This window comes from Cyphomyrmex costatus, unplaced genomic scaffold (assembly GCF_001594065.2).
Source record: "Cyphomyrmex costatus isolate MS0001 unplaced genomic scaffold, Ccosl1.0 scaffold14, whole genome shotgun sequence".
Taxonomy (NCBI): domain Eukaryota; kingdom Metazoa; phylum Arthropoda; class Insecta; order Hymenoptera; family Formicidae; genus Cyphomyrmex; species Cyphomyrmex costatus.
In genome coordinates this window covers 2,585,637-2,609,018 of record NW_017275390.1, presented here as the reverse complement: position 1 = coordinate 2,609,018, position 23,382 = coordinate 2,585,637, and the positions used below count along the sequence as shown (strand labels likewise).

The 23,382-nt window shown below is 36.1% G+C and overlaps 1 protein-coding gene and 1 long non-coding RNA gene across 5 annotated transcripts in view; both read right to left on the bottom strand.

Moving 5' to 3' along the window:
• Positions 1-14,672, bottom strand: part of LOC108783021 (protein turtle) — a 70,794-nt gene extending 56,122 nt beyond the window's left edge. For all 4 annotated transcript variants that reach the window (XM_018551443.1, XM_018551439.1, XM_018551441.1 and 1 more), the window contains exons 1-2: positions 14,351-14,672; positions 1,290-1,411 (exon numbers count right to left, since the gene is read on the bottom strand). In XM_018551443.1, coding sequence (XP_018406945.1) covers positions 1,290-1,411; positions 14,351-14,558 — 330 coding nt within the window. In that variant the 5' untranslated portion in view covers positions 14,559-14,672. The remainder of the gene's footprint in view (positions 1-1,289; positions 1,412-14,350) is intronic.
• Positions 14,673-16,553: 1,881 nt separating this feature from the next.
• The window catches only part of LOC108783023 (uncharacterized), a 91,965-nt gene continuing 85,136 nt past the window's right edge, over positions 16,554-23,382 (bottom strand). Inside the window, exon 3 of the long non-coding RNA XR_001941012.1 lies at positions 16,554-16,661. This is a non-coding gene — a long non-coding RNA (uncharacterized LOC108783023). The remainder of the gene's footprint in view (positions 16,662-23,382) is intronic.

The following is a 23,382-nucleotide window of genomic DNA, read 5'->3' as shown; positions in this document are numbered from 1 at the left end:
GTCAAACTTTATCACATTATTCACGCCAATTATTACGAAATGAAAAACGAGCATCGACATAGAGGAACATTTTGACAGTTTGATGTAAAAAAGTATAATGAGACAGTAACTGTACAGTTGTAATAAAAAATTAATGGTTTCGCGAACAATTTATTTTATTTTAATTAAAATTGACGATTTAAAAATATTTAGGTAAGTATATTGACAAAATTCTTGAGGCTCTAGAAATCTATTTAAAAAGTATCGTTAACTCTCGAATTTTTTGGAAAAATTAGAATTTCAAATCCCGACTGAAATAATATTTTTTGCACAATAAATTATCTTCTACTATATTTTTTACTATATTTACTATTAAAATGAACAAGCTAAGCTAATTCGAGATATTAAAATTTCACCTTTAGTTTACAATTACGTTTCAAGTCCGACAAACGTTATCAGCGCGTATAGTTTCTAAAACTGAGATAACATATTTGTAAAAATTTGCATTACTGAGCATTAAGATCCGCTTCGATCGAAAATAGGAGATTACTTCTGTTAATTGAATAAAAATTGGTTTAATTCAATTATATAAAAACTCTAAAATGGGATCATTAATTTTATAGTGGTCAGAAAAAGAAGAGCTGAATCACAGAATTCATTGAAATAACTGTTTATTCGGGCACGACAGGCCGGAGCGCGCCGTATCTGCTTGCTCCCTCCCATATTGCCTTTTCACGCTCCAGTTCGCGATTATGCAACGTTTAATCGGGGAATTAAAAAAGAAGTCTCGGAAGTGCAAATTTCTTTCCGCGGGAGTGAGCGCGCATTGAGCGAACTGCGACAATTCCAGTGGATTTCCACCCGAAGAAATTTACGATATCTCATGGAGTGCGTCTCGGATTAAGCGACGATCGAAGAATGTCGATCTTTCCATTACTCCGTGTCGTTATTACCATCGTTATTTTGTATCTCATATATCAGCGGTAATTAAGAGAGATTGCAATATGCAATGATTCTCTTAATAAAAGGAAAAAAAGACATTAAGCGTCGCGAGGGTGTTAATGGCGTCGGAAGGCGCGCTTACGATTTTGTACGCGTCGATTGCTCGAGGAAGCGAAGCGAAAAGAGACTTTTCACTCGATATGACGTCGAATGATTCTCTCCGAACGTCGTTTAAAATGTCGCGATGGTACACTTGGCAGCTTGCTGATACCAGAGGCGCGGCGCTTTCGAGGAGTGCCCCCGTTTTTTTAACTCACGGATATAGAGAGCAGAGGCGATATCGTCCGATATCGTACCGTGTCGCCTACCTTCTTCTCCCATTGGAGAACGTAGGGCACTGGGTGCTCACCGGGGAACTCTACGTGACAGTTGAAGACAACGCTCTCCCCGAGAATAGCCGTGATGTGCACCGCATCCTGTTGACAGAGTCCTGAAACAAAAACAGTTACAGTCATTAGCGATAAATTAATAATAATTAAAAAACAAGTAAATATTAAAGAGATGCTATAATTGCGGCCAATCTTCAACACACATATGATTTACAAAACATCGACATATCACTGTAAATATACTATTACATCACGAATGTAAATTGCACTACAGGAAAAATCTTTTTTTCTAGGTTTTTTCAATCGTAGTTCTGTAAATTCAATATTGTTCCTTCACATAATTCAAAGTGCGAGGCGGTCTCATTTTGTTCGTATAGTTATAGAACTTTTATATTAAGGAAACATCTACTTCAGAGATGACAGTGCTACAAAAGTTCAATTTTTCAATATAAAGTTCATCTCGCATCTTTATTTTGTGTCTATTCAGTTCTATATAAAAGGATTTTACAATTTGGACGAAATTTCTAACTGGTAATTCTCGTTTCTCCAACATCTCTTTAAACAATTAAATTATTATGAATGTTATCTTTTAATTATGATACTGTCGTTGTTGTAGGTTACATCAACGTGATTAACTTAACCTTTAATCGGGGAAATAACGATGATTTCTACATTGAGAGAAAAAACTGTATTAAATTTTAATAAATAATTATTTTAGTATTAGTAATAACATTTATTTACGAAAAATAAATACCTGCTAAATAAAAGTAATAAAAATTAAATCAAATTAATGGTTCTCATGATAAATAAATATATATATACTTAGGTATATTTACTAAATATTTAACTAGCACTATATTCAAACAAGTATTTATTAAAACTTGGTACGCATTTTTCTCTCTCAGTACATGCATGGAAAATAATCTCGCAGCCTTACTTCAACTTATAACATTGACAATAAAAAATGAATCGAAATACTCATGGAAAATGTAACTGAAATTTCCCGCACTTCTATTTCGCGTTCGTGAAAAACGTCCGAGTACCGGAAGCTCATGATTCTTGCCGCAAGGAAGTCTCGCGGTGGGAAAGAAAACTGCAAGTGGCGGCGGCTGTCCCCGGCGGGAAGGCATTAAAAGCCATTAAAGGTAAATCAGGGGCAACGGTTGTCGCTCTTTTCTGCGAGCCACGTACGTCGGGAAAATCGCGGTACCGCGCGCGGTGGAGGCGTCATGCGAGATTAACTTCGCATTAACCTCCAATGCTCTGTTGAATAAGATCGAATATACGAGCACGTTTCGTGTGCTCAAGATACGCCGACCGAGTAAGAATCCCTTCGGTCCCGCGCGATGATAACGATGATATTTCGCTCGCCACCCCTTTCCCGCCTGCGATGTCGGATAGTTAACATACTTCGATACATTCGTGTTCTTGCTCGTCTTTTACTCTGTTTACGATTGGCGAGACTTCAGAGAGATATCGCTATAAATTATATCGGGGAACGTCGTCCCAAGGTGGAAAAAGTAGTCGGCACATCGTGACGCGGTGAAACGATGATGGTAAACACGTCGGCGAGGATAATACGGGCGAGCCTGAGGAAGAAACTCGATCCGTTGAGATAATTAATGTTCTTAGCGCAAATACGACAGATTAAAGGGAGCTGTTATTAGATAAATTGATATCTGAAATTCAGAATGCTCTCGGGGTGGAAATTTTCTATATCCAGCAGAATATCACTTTCGCTATAGTTTATCGCACGTCGTTCACCTTCAAACCAAACAACTTGGCGCAAAATGTGTATATACGAAAAATATCAAAGCGTTAATACGATGCTTATAACTTTTTAGTTTAGTTTCAAGAGTGCTTGTATTATTCAAATAGCCGTAAGGAAGGAACACCGGCAGAATAAGAAACACAAGATACAGAGGTTGTCAGACGACCGAGGCAAACAAAAGGAAAGTCAGTTGTGTGGCGAGAAACTAGAAGGAACCGAACTACAAATACTTTTAAACTGATTCGCAGAAATATATGTCAGCGCAGTCTGCTATTCGCGCAAAGTAATCGCGAAGTTCGTGTCGCAAGAAGCTCTATCGGTCGAGGGAACACAAATCGGGAATGACAGCCGATCTACTTTGCGTCCTGAGAAAAGTTCGCCACTAGAAAATATCGATCTGACTGCTGACAAGCAAACTTCGGACGAATCTGTCGCGGCCCTTCCATTTTCGTTTTATCTTCGCCTTTCGTTGCTGCGTCACGATCGTCGCGATTAACGTTTCACTGCGGTAAACAGCTGCCGCATTCGTGCACTTTTTACTACTTCACGAACTACTGTTCTCCACGAGTTCTTAATGCAGTAGTACCATTACGGTCTGATTTTTGTCACGAAACGACTGCTATGGTTGATTGATGTCGTACGGCTATTCAGACTTTAAAGTACAAGTTAGTAGTAGTTAATTACTACTAATTTTTCTTAAAAAGAAACTATAAAATGTATTTCGAGCGCTTTAAGATGTTGACAATAATTGCATTGTATAATGAGTTACCACAATATCCATCACAGAGTCGACACGCGAGCTATAATATACTTAAGATTTTTACGTCGAGTGACAACGTCGACACAACTGTTCATGCTCGTCCGAAAGTGCGACTTCTCATTATACAGTTTCGAAACTGCGACTGCTAGAAACGGCGCATTTCGCCCCCTTTTGCGTAGATTGTGCATCCGTACGTCGCTTAATGCTCAGCTAACTTTAGGAACAGTGAAGCCTCGCGTTGCACACTCGCGTTAAAGCACGCTGCAACATCGGACGCGTGACTTCCTCGGAAAAGCCGAAACTGTGCAGAAAATCGACATCAAGAGGAGGAAACCGCGTCTCATATCGCATGTAAAAACAAGGATCAAAGTACGGGGCTCGATGGTATCCATTTCGAATAATGGACGCAACTTTGATACCTGTTCCCTTTGAACTCCTCCGCGTTGCGAATACGACACATTTTTGACAAAGAGGACCGTAATAAATCTCTCCCCGGGTGCAAACCTCCGAAACGCGACAGCCATACGAACAGTCCACTAAATGAGTTCTAAAAATCGAAGATGCTTTCATCATTGTCAAAAAAAGAAACGAGGAAATTTTAGCGAAACTGTGTTGAACGCGGTTGTAGATAATTCTTTTTTTATACGTCAATATTTACCTTTCGTTACTATTAAAACATACTACATGGCCATGGTGGTATTTATAAAATATATTTCTTGCATTTCTTTACTTTTACATTTGTAGCAAATTGTAACAGAACAATGTTATTTAATAATAAACTTTGACGATATTCTTTTGGCAAAAATAATTTGATTATATCTACCGTGTATCTACATAGAGATGTAGAGTTGAGAACATTCTAGAGCTGATGATGGATCTATTGAATATCCACTCGATTATATTCTTTATATTATACATTTGCAAATTTGTATTACTGTTATTAAAATAAATTTAGTATTCACTTTTTATATTAGTTTGGTTTCTTAAAATTAATTAATATCTTTTCCAATCAATATAAATTAAATTAATCCCATTCAATCGTATTCTTCCGGTTGACAGTAGGTCGCTATTATGGACCCATTTAATTACATTTACGTTACATTTATATAAATTTGAATTATTATTATTAAAATAAACTTAGTATTCATTCTTTTTCAATATGAATTATGTCATTTTGACTCCTAGAAATTAATTAGTGTCTTTTAGTCAACATGAATTATATAAATCTCACAAACCCCAACGTCAATAACTATGTTACAGATTTTAACGTAGCTTCGAAGGTTAATACGTTCAGATGTATCCCTCTGTGAATGATGTCTCGTGATATGAGAGCTTTCGTGATGCAAATATCTACCATGGACGAATGTGGACATGTCGCGAGCCGCACCGAAGCCGGCGCATTACGTATGCATTGTGTAATATCATGGATCGCGGCTTCTCGACATCTGCCCCAGTGAACCATCGATAGTTCGACGTTTCGCCAAAGGCAGTTCTCGATAAGATGTGTGTATGGGTGTGGTGTATACAGCTTGGTAACATTCGACAGCGAAGTCGTAGAGAAGAAAAGTCGCGCTAACTCCAGTATCATATACCTATGATATTTCCGTGTAAACATAACATGTATAGTACATCGTGAAATAGTGAAAAAGATTCTGAAAGACTCCAAAGATCAAAAATTACTGCGGAATTCGCGTTTGTGTCGATGATCTGTTGGCTAATCTTAACGGATTCTCTGTTTGTCGTCTAAAAGCTCATTCTATACAAATAAGCGTGATTGGAAGAATTGAATATTCTCATCATTTTCGACTGCAATTGGTCAATTTTGGGAAGCCCAATGTATATTGTATGTAACCGCATACATGGAGGATGGGAGTTACAAAAGTGTTTTCGTAAATGACACAATATTTGTCGGCCGGCATTTTGTCTATCGTATGATCTAATTGTAAGAGATAAAAAGGAAATTAAAAAGTTTTGCCTATATTCAACGTGATCGACGGTCGCGTCGCGCGACGAACAACACGTTATTAACGTAACGGGATCGGATGAAACCGTGACGATACTATTGATATTGCAGGAGAAAATCGGTATAACACCCTCCGCGTCTCTGATCATGCAACAATCCGTTTTAATCCGCCCCCATGGTGCATGCGGTGCGAATAATAATCCGGACTCGGACGCGAGCAACCGACGCACATTTGTGCAGCCATTATCGCCATTGTCGGGGTCCTCTTGGGATAACGCGGCGTCCAAATAACCGTTTTTATTGTTACTTGTTATTAAATTTGCAACAGTCTGTCTGCAACGTGCGGGCGCGTGTACGCGACGCGAACACCTCGTTATCTCCGGTAAGCGAAATAAAGCCTCTCTCCGCTTTGCATATGTGTGCTGCAGCAGATAATAATTATAATTATCATAGTGCACGATACGTGCATGACGTTCGTTAATTTGCCCGCTGAATGAACCGAGCATCTGGAAAAAGGATCTTGCACGCCGGTGAAATTCAGCATTTATCTCTGTCTTCGTATATGGGCATTATTAAACTGCATTCAACGTTATGAATGTTAAAATGTTGATGTGCAGAAGCAGATTTTTTCTTGGATTTATGCAACACGTTGCCGCGATATCAGCCGGACGATCCCTCGCGGTAATATAAAACTGTCTATCGGTCTAATTGCGATAATCGCGCGTTCGTACATTTCCGCGCGCGGTATCAGCCGCGAATCGTCCGGTCTGTACAAGCCAATCCGGTGCACGTGATAAATCTCGCGCGTTAATAATTTGCGCGCACGCGAAGCAAAACGCGTCAGGAATTATTTGCCTCTCCGCTCTGCGGGCGAGGGAAAACTCGGCTGAGTCGTATTACCCGATCATCGGAAGATCTGAAGGAGAAGCGAGTAACCGGCGGCGCGGAAACTCTCTTTATATCGCGAGAAAGACTTTTCCGTTTCGCAGCCCGTTAACTCGGGGAGTGAGGGAGGTTTAGACGGGGAATCACTTCCACGTCGTTTTGGCAACCCGCCTTTTATTTCGCGGTTGTTTTTCCCAACGAGATAAACAGATTGAGCAATTCATTTGAATATTCTGCGGGGAATATATGCAGCCGCTTGCGTGGGAACGCGAAACACGAAAAATTTCGTTTATCTCTACTCGGTACGAAAGCGAAATATTTTCTTTCGAAATAAAATATCTCGCTCTTGCGTTTTTACAAAATGAAACAAATATTAAAGCCCGCTTTCGAATGCTCTCTTTTCCTCAGCGGAGGTATTAATAAATTCTACGTAAAAATTTTTAATACTAAATTTTACGTAACTTCTCAAATAAACCACACGTATAAATATGTTAATTTAATTTTATACATAAATCACTTACAGCCATCATTTCTTTCATTGAAAATTATGTAGGAACTTAATGTATTTTGATACGTTTTTGCTATTCGCGTTGATCTCAAACGAGAATGTTAAAACAAGCCCACGAAGCAGCTTCTCATCTTCGCCAACGAATTTTCAAATAGCAGCGAAGCGTGAAATTAGTGAGCCGTTCCATCAGGTCGTGTAAGCTAAATAGCCAGGTGTATGTTGAGGCGGTTCCGCGCACGAGATATCCAATTGGATGAAGCGGAAGATAGAACAATTAAACGAGGCTAACGAGTATACAATTACCTTAATGAGCTCAGGATTCAAAGATGGGCTTTAATTATTTTGTATAAACAAAACCGGTGAATACAGCTTCGGGGGTGCGGTGGTAAAACGCGAAAATCCTCTCTCGGCGTAAATGGAACTATCACTTTGAAGATCCGACTTTACGGACACTCTACCAAGTATCGACTATATCTGTTATTACGATTTTCATACGCGCGATAATCCCCTTTGGAAATGAATCAAACGCGATGAAGAAAATCTGCCCGTTAACGACTGCGCTGTAAACCGTAAGCTTGCCGATTTAAGGATATTGTACGCGAAAATAACACAGTAAAAACTTAATCGTGAGTGAGGGGAGAATAATGCAAGCGTCCATGCATCGACATGTGCGTCATTCGCGTAAAAACACGGGTATCAGCGCGGAATCTCAGTGCTCCACATTGTCCGCTGACGATAACGTCACGAAATGTCGATCATGGCTGGTCATACTGTCGTCGAGTGTCATCTTGAGGCCTGTCGATCGATCGGTTTGCGGTTTTCCTGCGCAATGGGCTTGCCAAAGGCAACATATACTCTTCGATCGACACGTCATTTGTAATGAGTTTCATAACTCGCCATTCGCGACCCTTTGATGGTCGCTATGAGGAAGAAATCGTAATCGCTCTTGCCCACATCGCGTACACATACAGAGACGCAAAGTACGTGGAATTTATAGAGTTATGCGTTCCACTCGGGACATGCTATTGTACACTAAAGAGGAATTTATCGTAATTATCACGAAACCCTTAAAAGGAAAAACAGCTTGTTTTTAACTAGGGTTTCCTATTTGGATAATACGATCTTACGCTTATAAGTATATTGTCACATTATTCTTAAATATAGAATTGAAATATGTACATTCAAATCAAACATATAAACGTTAACGCGGAGTAAAATTTAATTAAGGGAATCCGTACAAAAATGCGTGTCCTGTTTCAAATTATTTCATTTGAGATATTTTAAATGATTTACTCCGATATCATATGCACGCGAATTTTATTTTGCCTACATTATGCGTTAAAATGTACATACCATAGCTGCGAAAATTAATGAAGCCCACCGTGAAATAACCGCAACGTTATTAATTGGAGCGTTTGATTTTGATTAAAAACGACACTTCATAAGCGACACCGTTCCCGATTTACTTTATTTATGATAAGCGTTTCCAGCGCGTACTTATACACATTTAATATACTTTTTGCCGTTTCTCACATATAACATTTCATCTAAAACGAATCGTTGCGATGCCGTTTGATGACACAAGTGTTCTATATGGTAAAAATAAAAAAAAGTTATATTTCTGAAAGAAGCAATTATTGCAATTGCAGTTATAATTAATCACATATATATTTAATAAATAAACAAATAAATAAATATACATATATATAAATATGTGCGCGCACGCGTGTTTTTCATTTAATGTGTAAAATTAATCTCTTCATGCATTGTAATGTATATCAAATGTTAATTATCCGTGTTGAAATTGTTTAATTTTATTAATATCGTCTGAGATCAGTATCGAAATTATCTAATTATCAATAAAACATTAAAGAATCCCGCTACAGATATACATAATAACGTACATGTTGAAAAAATAATTAAAATTTTGAAAAAATTTAATTATTTAGTATAAACTACCTACATTCTAAATTTCTTGCTTTGAAATTTCACTCTAAGACAGTGAAAATACAACCACCTTTAAAAATATTTCACTTCTTAAAAAAAGTGACAATTTTCACTTTTTTTAAAGTGAGTTTTCACTGCAAAGAAAGCTCACTTTTTCGAGTAAGATTTCATTTCTTTACAATGAAGATTTTTACTTTAAAAGCAATGAAAATTGTCACAAGCTTTTAAGAAATAAAATATTTTCAAAAGTGATTGTATTTTCACTGTCTTAGAGTGAAATTTTACTGCAAGAAATTTACAGTGTACTTATTATATTAAAGTATTTTTGAATTGAATTTTAAAAAAACTTTGTTATCATATACGTTAATTCTAATAAAATCAGATTTAAAGGAGTATTTAAATTTATGATATATATAATAATATATATGTATATAATAATTATGATATATATATATATATATATATATACAGGGTGTCCGGAATTTAAATGCCAAAACTTCGGGAGTGTATAGAGGATCGATAAATTAAGAAAAAAAATCCTGTAGAGATATGTTCGTTTTTGTACAGAAAAAAAGACAAAAAACATAGTTGCTTCATTCTTGCATTGCCTTTGAAGTGTTATCGTCGCTGAAATCGTACAATTCGTACATGAAAACAATAATAAATCCGTTTTAAGGTGAAAACATTTTTTGTTAGTTTACATTTCTGCCTTTCTTTTATAAATTCGTCAGTTACTCGTCAGAAACTATTGAGTGAATTACTCTGGTCACAATATACCGCATTCTAATCGAATATGACATGGTTTTCGTGTATGGTTTCTACGACGGTAATGCTACGGAGTGCGAGAGTATATGCACGCCAATTTCCTAACAGAAGAATCCCGGATCGGCGAGTCATTAAAATAGCTTTTAATAGGTTGCGAGAAACCAGCTCGTTTTTAATTCATTAAGATCTCATCACTTTGATAACAATCCTGTTATCCTATTAATTTTTTTTTCAAAATTGTGACTATATTGTTTCAACATATGTACATACAGCGTGTGTTACAAATCGTGATATACAATCATAACGGAGATGATTTCTAATGCAAAAATAATGGATGGAAAAAGTAAATGGAAAATATAGAATAAAATTTTTTCATATAAACTTGTTTCGAAAAAATTGAGTTCAAATATTTATTAAATATTTTTATTATTCTATTAAGCATATTGTATAATAATATTAAACATATATATAATAAACATATGTATATATATAAAATATATTCTTATTAAACGTTCTTATTATCTGACTCTAAGTTCCATTTACAAAACTTTACTCATATAATTGATACTCGTTTAGATAATGACTATCCTATAGATTTCTTTTTAACACAATCAATTCAAGGATAAGAAGACTCATTAAAAATCAATTTAGGACAAACAATAATGTTAATAATGAATCGGAGGTAATACAACCTTGGTTTTTGATACCATCTAATATATCGTGGCGTCGAGTGGTTCACCGCTCTGTGCGATTGACTCGCGATTTGTAGACCCGAGTTCAATCCCACGTGCGCCCAAACGCGATTTTTCGCGTTTAATGAGCCAAAAAATGGCTCCATCTGGTGATCAAAAGATCTATGATCATCAGCGCCGTTCGGATTCGGCGTTAAACTGTAGGTCCTATACATCAGTATACATCAGTAGTATACATATCAGTAGATATTTGTCTCTAATATCTGAGTGAGGTAGGATTCTGTGGACCAATCACCCACAAATCCGAAAAAAATCTGATTCGAGAAACGAATATAGGCCTCGGACAAAAGAGGTCTATAGACGTCCTATGCTCCACATAAGGAGATAAAAGGAGTCGTTTATACCTAATATATCAGATGAATTTGTAAGAATCAAGAAAGCGCTCGGTGCAAAAGTATCTTTTAATAGTATTAACAAGTTAGATTCAATTGTCAAAGTACATAAAGATTTAGTTCCAAAAAATAATTTAAGAAATGTGATATATAAGTTAGTCTGCAGTAACTGTGATGCTTCGTATGTCGGAACACAAGGACGTACAAACAGGACGTAAATTAAAAACTAGAATTGCTGAACATCGCAATTATATTAATCGTAACACTGATACACAATCCGTTATAACTGAACATAGATTGAAGTTTCAACATGATTTTGATTGGCAAAATGTAGAAGTACTTGATTCTGAACGCTTTCTTAATAGAAGATTGATTTCGGAATGTATTCATATTCATTTACAAAACAACGGCTTAAATAAGCGTACAGACACTGAGGGTTTACATCAGGAATATAAAACATTGTTAAATAATTATAATAAATAACAAGTTATCAAAATTATAATATGTATTTTTAAATAATTAATTTTAATCCTGATTATTGTTAAAATTGACGTTTTACATTCTCTGTGACTTATACAATTGTATATTTATTTTTTTATTTATCACTCATGACTCTTTTGTAATAAAAGTTATTATCTATAGTTAGTTTTGAATTGTATGTGAAGTAGGAAGGTTCATAATTGATATCATGGTATATGTGTTAATTTTGAAAGTCTTTAATATCCGACATAAGCATAGTTAAGATGATTGATCTAAATATCTTTAATTGATTCTCAATTTTTATACTTATGACAATCTTTGGATCTTGCAAGGTGAGTTTCATCAAATGTAATTTTACAAGATAATTTTAATTATTTACTCAAAAACAATTTGTATACATAGACATAGTTCGTCTGATCTGTCAATTGGATGAGACTCACTTGCTAGATGTAATGATCATTTATGGATATCTTTGACTGAAGATGACTTAAAATAAGTCGAAACGTTTTTGAAGATTTTATTTGAATAAAAGGATTTTTTAAGGATCCGACTACTTTTTGTTTGCGACCCAACAACATCGCTGTACTCTCATTCGTCTTTGAAGAATTATTTTGTTTATTGTTTGAATTTGGAGAGTACGTGAGAATTCACATTAATTATATATTCATTAAATACATTTAACTAATCACAATCTTTTTAGTTCACCCAATGATTATCCCCAATATTTCTATGTCTATCTAGTTTGTACTTATTGTATTAATTAAAAAATTGTTAAAAATGTGTTTATATGAAAACATTTTATTTTATATATTTTACTTTTATACGAGGAATCATTTCCTCCTCAGTTGTATCACGATTTCCAGAACACCATGTACATCTAATATATTTGGAGTAGCAATTGTGTATTTAAATTACAAAATAATACAAATTTTTATATTACCGTACATACGTGCCGTTAATGCAGTCAAGCATACATTTTGAATGAGGCTAGGTAAAAGAGGCCGGAGTTTTAATGAAATTGTTCACACTGATGAGAGTAACGAGCATCATAAGGGTTCTCATGTAATGTGCGTACATATAAAAAAAATCTGAAACGCAGGCTTGTCGCGCACGTTTTTATTTTTTACTCTTCGTCAGTAATCTCATTGTGACAGCGTGATTAAGGTTCTCGTGGTTTAAAGTGTCACTTCGACCGGAATAATTGTAAAAACACAACACGATCCGAGACACGATCCGTATAAAAGCACTGCTTTGTGGTTTCACGTTTTAAAATTGTACTTGTTTTATTTAAATTACAATTTTCATGACGATTTCGTGATTCAATGTTCATAATTATCAACTTCCCTTACAATCTGAATCTAATTAATAATTCGCAAGTATCGCATATTTCAAAATACTAAAAATTTGCAAAAGTCTATAAATATCATTATTATAAATCGTAAACTAATATTTCGTCTATTCATCTTTCGTATGTTCCCGTTATAATTATATCTCACATTTGACTGAAAATTACTTTCCATCGGAAAGCCAAGCTATGATGCGTAACGAAATAAACTCAAAAAGCCCTGAGAATCACAAAGTCTCTTTTTAGGATGTATTCACGTCACTTTGATTTGCAACAGAAAATTCTTTCAGATTGAAACGCGCCAATCTCACACTGCGTGATGTCAAAAGAGAATATTTGAGATTGAGAGTTTGAATGAGATTTAACCAGATACGTCCATCGTCGATTGGAAACTGTGACGAATTGGATTTTCGTGATTACGTTATCAAATCATGATAAATGAAATTGTTTATTAATCATTAATAATAGCGTTAATTTTTTTATATTAATTGTTTCTACATTATAATATGTACAACCAAAAGCCATTCTGGAAACATAGTTATGGGAAAATATACAACAAGTTTTTTTGTAACTTGATTATTTATAAGCTTGTTGTAGCGATATATTTAGTTATGTTCTTTTCGCAAAGTGATCTCTTTGATCACAGTCGGGAAAATTGAGCTTATCTCACGCCACTCGCTTCTTCTTCCATGGTTTAAGGAGATCAAGCACTTGGCATTATCGTTGGATATCTGATCGCGCGGATAGCTTATTTCGCTTCATTTGTCGATCTCCGTCGATGTCCCATTACGAGTCGCAAGCTCTCCATCCTGATGTCCGTCTATGGTCCAGCGGATTTGAGAATCAACGACCCGTTTCGTGAGATACGGTGCCACGACATTAGCGACCATTCGGACGTCCCGCCAACTAGTGAACTCTAATTTGCGGTGCCCGCTAATTGAGGGACGAACGCGAGACTGGCGTGATTGCACCGGCGGATAAATGAAGAGATTCTCGGATGCGACAGGACCTCGCGTTATCATGGTACCGAAGTTATAACGCAATAATAGTAACAACTCACAGTACTAGTAATTAAGTTATCAAGAAAAAATACAAGATTTTAATGTTTATTATACGTAAGTTTTTAAGATATTTGAATAGAAATGTCCGAAACGAGTTTTTGTTTCAAGTTTGCTTCGAAAGGAATAAATTCTGTGCAGACTCATATAAGATCACCAGCAGTTACAACGAAACCTTCGATTGATGATCAACGTTATTAACAGCCAAGGTTCTGTCAATCAATACTGAGCCATCACTGGCTAAAATGACTGGGCCAGTATCATCTACCAGTACTGACCCAAGTTATCATTCAGTACTTAGTACTGCACTAGTAGTTTGCCAATACTGCGCCAGTACTGAAACTGTGGCAACCAATAATGGCTCAGCACTGGACTGATTATAAAACCCTAGGAATATATTTCGGCGACAATGTCATTTGCATATATAACCTTTTATTTACAAAATAGAGAATGCTATAAAGGTAGAATACTTGCCTGGCGTGACGAGAAGCGCGATGCCAAGGAGCAGAGCCCTCGTCGCCACTTCCACGATTCGTCGGAAGCCTCTGTGACACCACCGTAATCGATGCCTCTTCTCTTCGTCGTCTTCTTCCGCTTCATCGTTTTTACTCGCGTGCTCGAAAAGGCCCAGACAAAGCCGCAGCTTCCGGTACACCGCACCGATCTCATCTGATTCGGGCATGCGTCGCTTCAGAATCTCCTTTTTTTCAACCGCTTCGCTCTCCTGGCGCCTGTACGATCGCCGGCAGCCTGTGCAGGTAGGCTGACCGGAAGCGAGGATCGCTTCGTGGTCAGTCCTCCTAAATGAAAGTCGTTCTTTCACTATATATAAGTGATTTGACCTCAACACTTATATCTTAATTTATCGATCATCAATTAAGAGTTTTTTAACATAAATAAATAATATACATAGACTCCAAATAAAATAAAGCACTATAATAAAAAACCAATAAAAGCCTGTGTGAAAGTTTTTTCGACTCACAATTAAGTATTCAGTTCAAATACTAAAGATCGTTTTGGATCATTTTTATCTTTGGATACTATATTTAAGAAGCTTTACGACGTGACATATTAACAAATTGTTCATTAGTTTAATATCTCCGTTGTGTTAATGTATGCGCAATTAGTATTAATTTTGTACTGAAGATGATCCCAGTCTATTATTTAATTTTAATCAATTTTCGTATTCTCTTACATAATTTCCATCCAGTGTTTGCTTTTATGAGTTTATTTTTTATTATGTGATAATTTTTATTTTATTTAGATCTTCTAACAAAAATTTTATAAATCCTTTTTTTATCTGTATGTAGAGTGCCATTAATGTTATTAACAAAAAGATGAAACATAAGTTTTACTTTTTCACTTTGCACACGTTTCATGCTACATCTAAAGTAACTAATAGGAGAAATGTGCAAAGCAGACTCGACCGCTGAATAAATAGACCGCGTTTCCTCACCGCGACATCCGCTATCAGTTACCTGTCCTCGTAGTCGTCACACGCGGCGTTCTCCTCGGTAGCATGGTAGCTGTCGTGCCTTAGGGACCGCAGACCCTGCGAACAAGTTCCTCCGGTACACTGGAACTCGAGCCTTCGCCGGAGGTCCGTGGCTTGTAGCCCTCCTCCGCCCCCCATACCCCCGCTCCCATAGTACCTGCAGGTATAAGCGGTCGACGTCCGCGTTATAGCTATAGCACACGCGGCAGTAACAATCATCCGCCGGTCTCTCCACGGAAGGTGAGCGATTGCCGGTAAATAACATGTCGCTCAATATGTCGCACAAGTTAGAAGTACTCTCGGCGAATAAGGAGTCGTCTTATATAATAAATTATAACGCGCTTCAGAAAGGATATAACAATATCACGAAATGACAATGAATAACGATTGCAAATTTATGCAACAGTGTAACGTTAAACATCACGGCTGATGATGAATTCTTCTGTACGTAAAAAGGAGTTATTGAATAAATTTAATTTTACACATAGAATATCATTATATTGCTAAGAAAAGTGATTACTCAATTTACCGTCTCCTTTTAAGTATAATAATTATTAAAAAAAAATATTTTCTTGATAATAATTTTAAAATATTTCTATTACAAATTTTAAAAAACTTATGTAAAAATAAAACTCATTATGTCAAAATAAGAATTATTTGTTCTTGAAGAATATCATAAAATTGATAGCAAATCGTATTTATTATTTAATAATCTTGATTAAAGTATTAAATTTACAAGGATTCAGAATATATTTTGAATAAATTTTCTTATGATTAACTTATGATAGATTTACGGATAATAAACTTTAAAAAAAATAAGTAATTATTATTTGCGTACAGTATTTTTCTATGTGTAATTTCTTTCAAAAATTTTCAAACCGGTTTCGTATTGCTTTAATTTGTTTAACATAATGATTTCTCAATGAGATTCTCGATAGTAAGAAGCTCGCGTTAAGTGCATAAGCATTACGTTTGAGTTAATAGAGATAAGTTGTATGTAAAACTGAGAGAGAAGGTAAGGCAGTGGATTATCCGGACATACATCTCTTTACGAAAATGAGTCTGAATAGTCAATGCTTAGCGAGCTTTAGACAAGGTTTGATTCGCTTATCCGGTTTTATCCTACTTTGTTGTCTTATTGTCGTAAATGAAATCTGCTTACCCCTGCCGCTCCGCCACCACTACCGCTGCCTGGATCGCACGCCCCCGATGCCGATTTTTACGAACCTCGCCACTTCCTCGCCGTTCTCGACAGGCACTTTAACCCCCGCAATGTGTCGCTCTCATCACCTGCAATATAATGAAACACATTTATATAAAAAGAAATATATAGGTTACATATAAAGAAATATATTCTTCATTCGTTATAGACATTAATTGAGAAATGAGTTTTACTCGCTTTGTTCGTTAAGAAAAATATTAAATATTATTATTAAAAGTGTATAATATAAATATTACTTATTAAAATGAAAAAAATTGTAGATTTTTCTATATTATATGAAAGTAATACAATTCGATAACGATATAGAACTTGAGGATAAAAAATTATTTCCATAAGATGTATTTTTAAAAAATAATTAAAATAAAATGAGAGAAAATTTTAATTCAAACTATAAAATTATATTGTTAAATAAATTAAATATTAACCTTATTATAAACAATTTCATATGTATACAACATTCATTTTTATACGGAAAGTATAAGTTTCCAATTCCACTGATTCTTTGTAGAGATTACATGCATAATACAATCTTAAGTATTTTATTGTAGTTTTATATTATATGTATATCAATTGTATTATTAATGATTACATATACATCTATAATTATATGTATCATTAATAACATAATTATGCATATAATAGATTCTATAATTATGCGCATAATAAGCATAATTCTTAAGGATCGCGCATTATTAATTGTCGCATAGGGATGAATCATTATTCCATACATTTGCGCGGTCACCTATTATTCTGTGGTTATGGTTATATCTTTGTACAATAACCATTAGCACACGTGTGGCCGCGCATTCGTACATGTATATGTACAGACGAATGAATCCTTTGGTAGATAGTTGAAATTCCGTATAGGCGAAACATGAATCGATTCGATTAGCAACATACGTGCTCAGATACAAGCTTGATTGATTCAATTTGGGTTCCGGTCTCTAGCAGTGCTTAGACAGAGGTAAATGCTCCGAAGATAGACTGATAATTATATCACGTTTGGAGGCTGCCACGTGACCTGGCACAAGCAAGGATAGAGCAACATTAAATAATCCAGGACACGAGAAATTAAATATGTCCAACCCTTGAAGCATGTGACGTGAGTCCCATAACTTAATCAGTTGATTCTAATTTAATGTCTTTAATGGCTTTTCCAATTTAATGTCTTTTCAGTGCTATCGCGGATGATTATAAATGTGCCGTGCCATTTGAGCGCGCCATGTATTTTTACGCGCGCATTACATATCAAATCTATATTCCAATCGAATTCGATTTTGGATTAAAAAAAAAATTGATTGCTGTAACATCGAAATTTCAATGCTGTTGACAACTGAAAAATATTTTGATAATTCGATGTAATTACATGTGCGACAACGCTGATTGTGAAGGTAAATTCAATAGAATTGTAAATTAGCAGCGATTGCATTTGATGCTACAGTGCTTAACTTCAATGCAGAAAGTAGTCGCGATTTAATGCAAATTATATTACGATATATGCATACGATGTATTACGGTCACGGAATAATGGCGCGCACCGGCCCTACAGATTATTTATCGTGCGTCAATACGCGAAGATTTTACTTCATTCGGAGCACGTTCATGTAATACTAACTCCGATGGGAATTACGACCATTCTGCTAATAAAACGGCCGTACTGCCGATGTAGAGAGCAGGTGCGTATTAGACACTCCCATTCGGTGATTCCGCTGAGTCCGTATCGAACGAATGATAAAACGAATTTCTTTTTATCCGGAGTTATTAATGGAGCAAGTCTCAAAATGTTGAACTGAAAATATTGTAGAAACTGAATTATTTTTAGCGCCAGGTATATAATAATACTATTTTATAATGGAAAAAACTAATTAGATAATAGATAAAACTAAAGGCATTAATTTAATGTATTTCTTTAATAAATAACGCAATCTCCGCTAGAGAAGAAACTGGAAAATTAATTTTTGTATTAAATGGATAAGTAATATAGTAGTGCTGCACAGTAATCTGCAGACGAATGCCGCGGTAAAGTTACATCGTAAGCTTACAGCGCTCTTATTTATGATCACCGTCGACTACTAATGCTGCAACATCAATCAGGTGTTGTTATTCATTCAGTGCTGAGCCAGATGGAAGATTAGACGCTTGCACTTCCTTTAAGGATTCATACAATAGCAAGTGGAAGTTAAATTCCTTAACGCGTGTCATCGCAATTATCGATTAATGATGTTCTCATCAAACATTGTTATTCCCTCATTATAATTTATGCGTGATATATACATTGCCACTTACAAAACTTGTTCTGTATAACATGGTTTTAACATCGCTTCATAAATAACTAATTGCATCTCATGCAAGCGTTATAATTTTGCAGTTTTTGAATATTGTATAGAGCGTTATAATGCTAGAATCATATATTTTTGTATTACAAAAACAATGTAACAATTCACGAGATACTGCACGAGATAAACGCCGCAAGTATTTTCTGTCAGGTTAAAGCGCGTCCAGAATTGACTTTTCGAACAGACATTGGTTACCTTACTATCTCCGACTTTATAGCCGATATTATTTCCAGAGTAAAGTCACGTTTTACTACCTCGCGTCAAACTATCCTAACTCAGATGGCGGTGGGTTAGAGATTTCTACTTCATGACCGAGATTGGAGCAATGAAGACCGCAAATTCCGAGTCAGTTTGCAGATTTAATCGTCGGCAGCTTGATCAGAAATACGAGAAATTGCTTTTTTTGTAGATTTATTCTTAATTTGTAATTGTCCTGTTACCACATTTTTTAATTTATCATGTTGACGCACTTTCATTATTAACCCTAGAATATCCTATCGTTATTGAGCATACAATATTCCATTCCAATCAATACATAAGTTTTTTTTATATTATATATTTCATGCTTTTAATGATAAAATATTTATAATCTAGGTTTTTATATAAAAACACAAATAATGCTTATTCAAATTAATTATTAAAAAGGGAAAAATTGGCATAAATTCTATCTTGAAATATTATAGAGTATGCAGTTCAATTGTGTGCGTGTATCTTCTCATCATGTTCTGTGATGATCAATATCTACAATACACTAGAAAGTTCAAATATATAATATGTGTGTGTGTAGTAGACAGAACGTTTAAAAACGTGTCCTAGCTTTTAGCATGACAGATTGAATCTCTACTGAAAACACAGCTTAACGAGCTCAATAACCTCGCTCACTGGTACGTAAAATTTACGTATCAAGTATTCTAGGATTAACAACTAGGATATATATTTTATTGATCGGACACAATAAGTCGAATAGAACAACTTGCTACGTGCAAGGGAATATTTATTGTCTTTCTCATAAATATGGATTCAAGCAGCTCGGAACAACCGCGATCGATTTAATAGCGCGGAATGACGAGTGACCTTTAGACTAGATTCCGCGATTGTACTGGCTTGCAAGATGAAGTCATTTTACAGTCGGAACTATTTCCAAGACGAGTATTCGTACCAGCGTATAGTTGACGGAGCGTACCTATATCTTGCGTGGCTGTCACCTTAAAGAGAGGAATGCCGGAGTGAATGGTACTACCGGTGCTGATAGAAGGTGTTGGACTGCACTATTTGAACAATGGCACATGTCGCCCACGCAATTGCGGCTCACTAAAGGGGCTATGACACAGACTGTCATAACTCGTCTTCATGTTCCTGGATTATTAGGGCCGAGCCGGTGGGACTGACCAATTCTCTCTCTCTCTCTCTCTCTCTCTCTGCCCCGCGTTATCCTTTCCTTGTACAGGAAGCGGTCTAACTAATATTCACGAAGCCCTCCATATAACACTCATGTTCGCTGGTGCTGTAAATCGAACCGACCGTGAGAGTTCAGTATCGGATGTGTCGACAGCTTAAATTTCAACGTATAAAGTAAACGTAAGAAAATGGCTTCACGACATCGCGTCCGCTTCGGAAAAATATTTTCACGACGTGAGTCTTTATACTTTTATAACACCGAGCTCATCGTCTATATGCGCTGCCCTGAAAATATTCCCGGATCTTGGAAGTAGATAATTCTGACTGCGCGAAATGATTTTGTTTTGTGAGCCACGTGTGTCGATAAAATTGCGGAATCTAATCGGAAAGATTACTTGTCATTCCGCACTATTAAAATTCGAGTTATGAAATGCGGAACTGACATCGGTTTTATTTACGAATTATAGATATATCTCGTCACTTTTCAAACGTTGCTTACGGTAAATAATACGAGAGATCGATATCGACACAATCGATTTGCTCGACGAACGTGTTTCTTCTTGCCCGTACCGCAATCTGCTTCAAGGCCGGAGCGCAGACCTTTGCATAATGCATAAAGCATAAAAAAGAATTAATCAATCAGTCTTTTATTTCATGGAAGGGAAGGAGAGGAAACGAAGGGTATCGAATGGTTCATTTTCTTATGCGTTACGCAAGACCATACTTCCGCCTCTACGCTTCCGCCCTTAATGCAATTCATTGCACTACTTCATTCGAATGCGCTGTCATTTCGGAACAAAACAAAACAGTCGGCTAATTGGCTCGCGTCAGGGTTATACGTCCCATGTGATTTCATTCATTATCGGTGTCTCGGTTGACGCAACCGGAAGCGAGGAAAGTATTGGTGCGCGCTGGTGTGTGCGTATCGCGCGATTTTTCGGTCCCGTTTTGTACGTCCGTTGTTCTACCGCGTTTCAACGTCGACATTTCGTTGCATTTCGCGATACTGCATGCGCACGTTTTCCGAGGTCAATACGCGAGACGAACGCGAGTGAATTACTCGCGTATGCGTATGCTAAATTGCCGAAAGTTTTCAGCCAATTTCACTGACGCGCACGAACTTCCATCTGTACAGCCGGAACAACTATGCATGCGCCCGGAAGTTCGACTGTAGATCTTTATTGTTTGTTCCGTACGTGCTGCGTGTATATCTGTAATATATAATCATAGATGCATGCAGATTCGCTTTACATTTAATTCATTCGATGCGAAATTGCGAGCAATTCGTGATTTGAAAGCGCATAGCTCTCTTGAGATTATATACCATAAATGTCATATGTGGAGCAATATGTAAAAAATTTAATAAATTAATCGATTATGTCACGTATTCATTGATGTCACAAAGGTAATGACATAAAAATTCTTCTCTTTTTTTTCCTCTCTTTTTCTCGTCATACGCTTAAAATGATAAAAATAGCTTCAACCGTGTGAATCGCGTTTGAAAAATTGTTACGCCGTATGTTCACGGCCAATTTCGTTGTGTGGCCGTTGAGCTGAACAATTCAATTTTGACGACAGTCTAAACGGATCCGATCAATTGCGAAATTCCTATGCTAATGCTTTTATTCCCCTAAAACGTTCTGGGCGAACGTTTAAATTAAAGTGAAATAAAAATACACCGACTTTATATCGCGCGCGACACACCCCTGGCCTGTGTAACAATTAAATTGATTATCATCCGCGTTAACTTTCGAAGAGAGTTTGTCATATACCGTGACAAACGACCGTGCTCTTTAAAAAGTTCCTTTACACGGTTGTCCAACTTCTGCGGATTGTCGTCTTTTGACGGGAAACGTATAACTTTCTAAATTGGCTTGGGCCAACTTCGTCATTAACCATTTTTGCGACTTCTCGCCATCGGCTACTCTCGCATTGCGTTTCAAAATCACGAATTTTCTCCTTTCTTTTTCTCTTATTAACTTGGATAACTTTAATAGCGATCACAGAGACGTAATTTTCCCTAACGATCTGTGTGATTGACGACGGATTGGTTCCGCTCGAAGGCACAATTTACCGAATGCATTGAGTATTTAATGAGCCGAAGGTACGCATTCTGACATGGATAATTTCGCAAACGCTTGATAAGATCTATATATCACTGTAATCACAGCAACGGTACATTCCACAAACTTCTCCAAGATCTTCTTGCCTCCAACATATATTCGCTGCAAGGCATTTAGGAATGATCTTGTGTACGCGTATGTATATTTGGCACGGCCTGGAGGCTGTTCGGTTATACCACACTACGGTATGTCTATCCGTCACGGAATCTATTTGAACGTCCTCCCTACACCGATGATGAGGATGTTAATTATTACTGCCAAGGTACGCCCCGAGCAAGAAGATCTTCATTGGCACTAGAATCTTGGGATGAAAACGGAAAATCCGAGGTCACTCGGTGAAATTAAAAACTGTCTGCACTGTTATATAATTAAATAATAAAATTTGCCAACTGACAAGGTCAATTTTCGAAAGACTGATTTCGCGGAACTAGTTGAACTGAAGCGTGACAGCTTCATAAATGAATTTTACGATCCGCTAGATTGCTAGAATATACACCCTGCAGCATTCATAATTGTATCCGCTGTGTTGAAAATTGTAATTTTTAGAGACAGCCAGGTCTATTCATAAAAACGAATATAATACGATTTAATATATATTTTAATGCATATACATAGTTAAAAAATATTTATTAAATTTGACATATTTTTCTATATATGTTCCAAAAGTGTCCTCCTCAAATTTTTGTGTTAATTTAATACAAGATAAAGAAAATATATAAAAATATACATTTAAAAAAATTGTGTATTTGTGTTGGAAACGATCCACTCACGTCTGTGTCAACAGTTTATGTTGAATCTTTTAATATATTTGAGTGTTAATTTAACATAATTTGATTATGTTATTTAAAGATTTTGTGTGAAATTGATATTCAACGTTTCTTATTGTTAGTATCAAAATGACACAATTTATGAGTAAATGGACAAATAACATA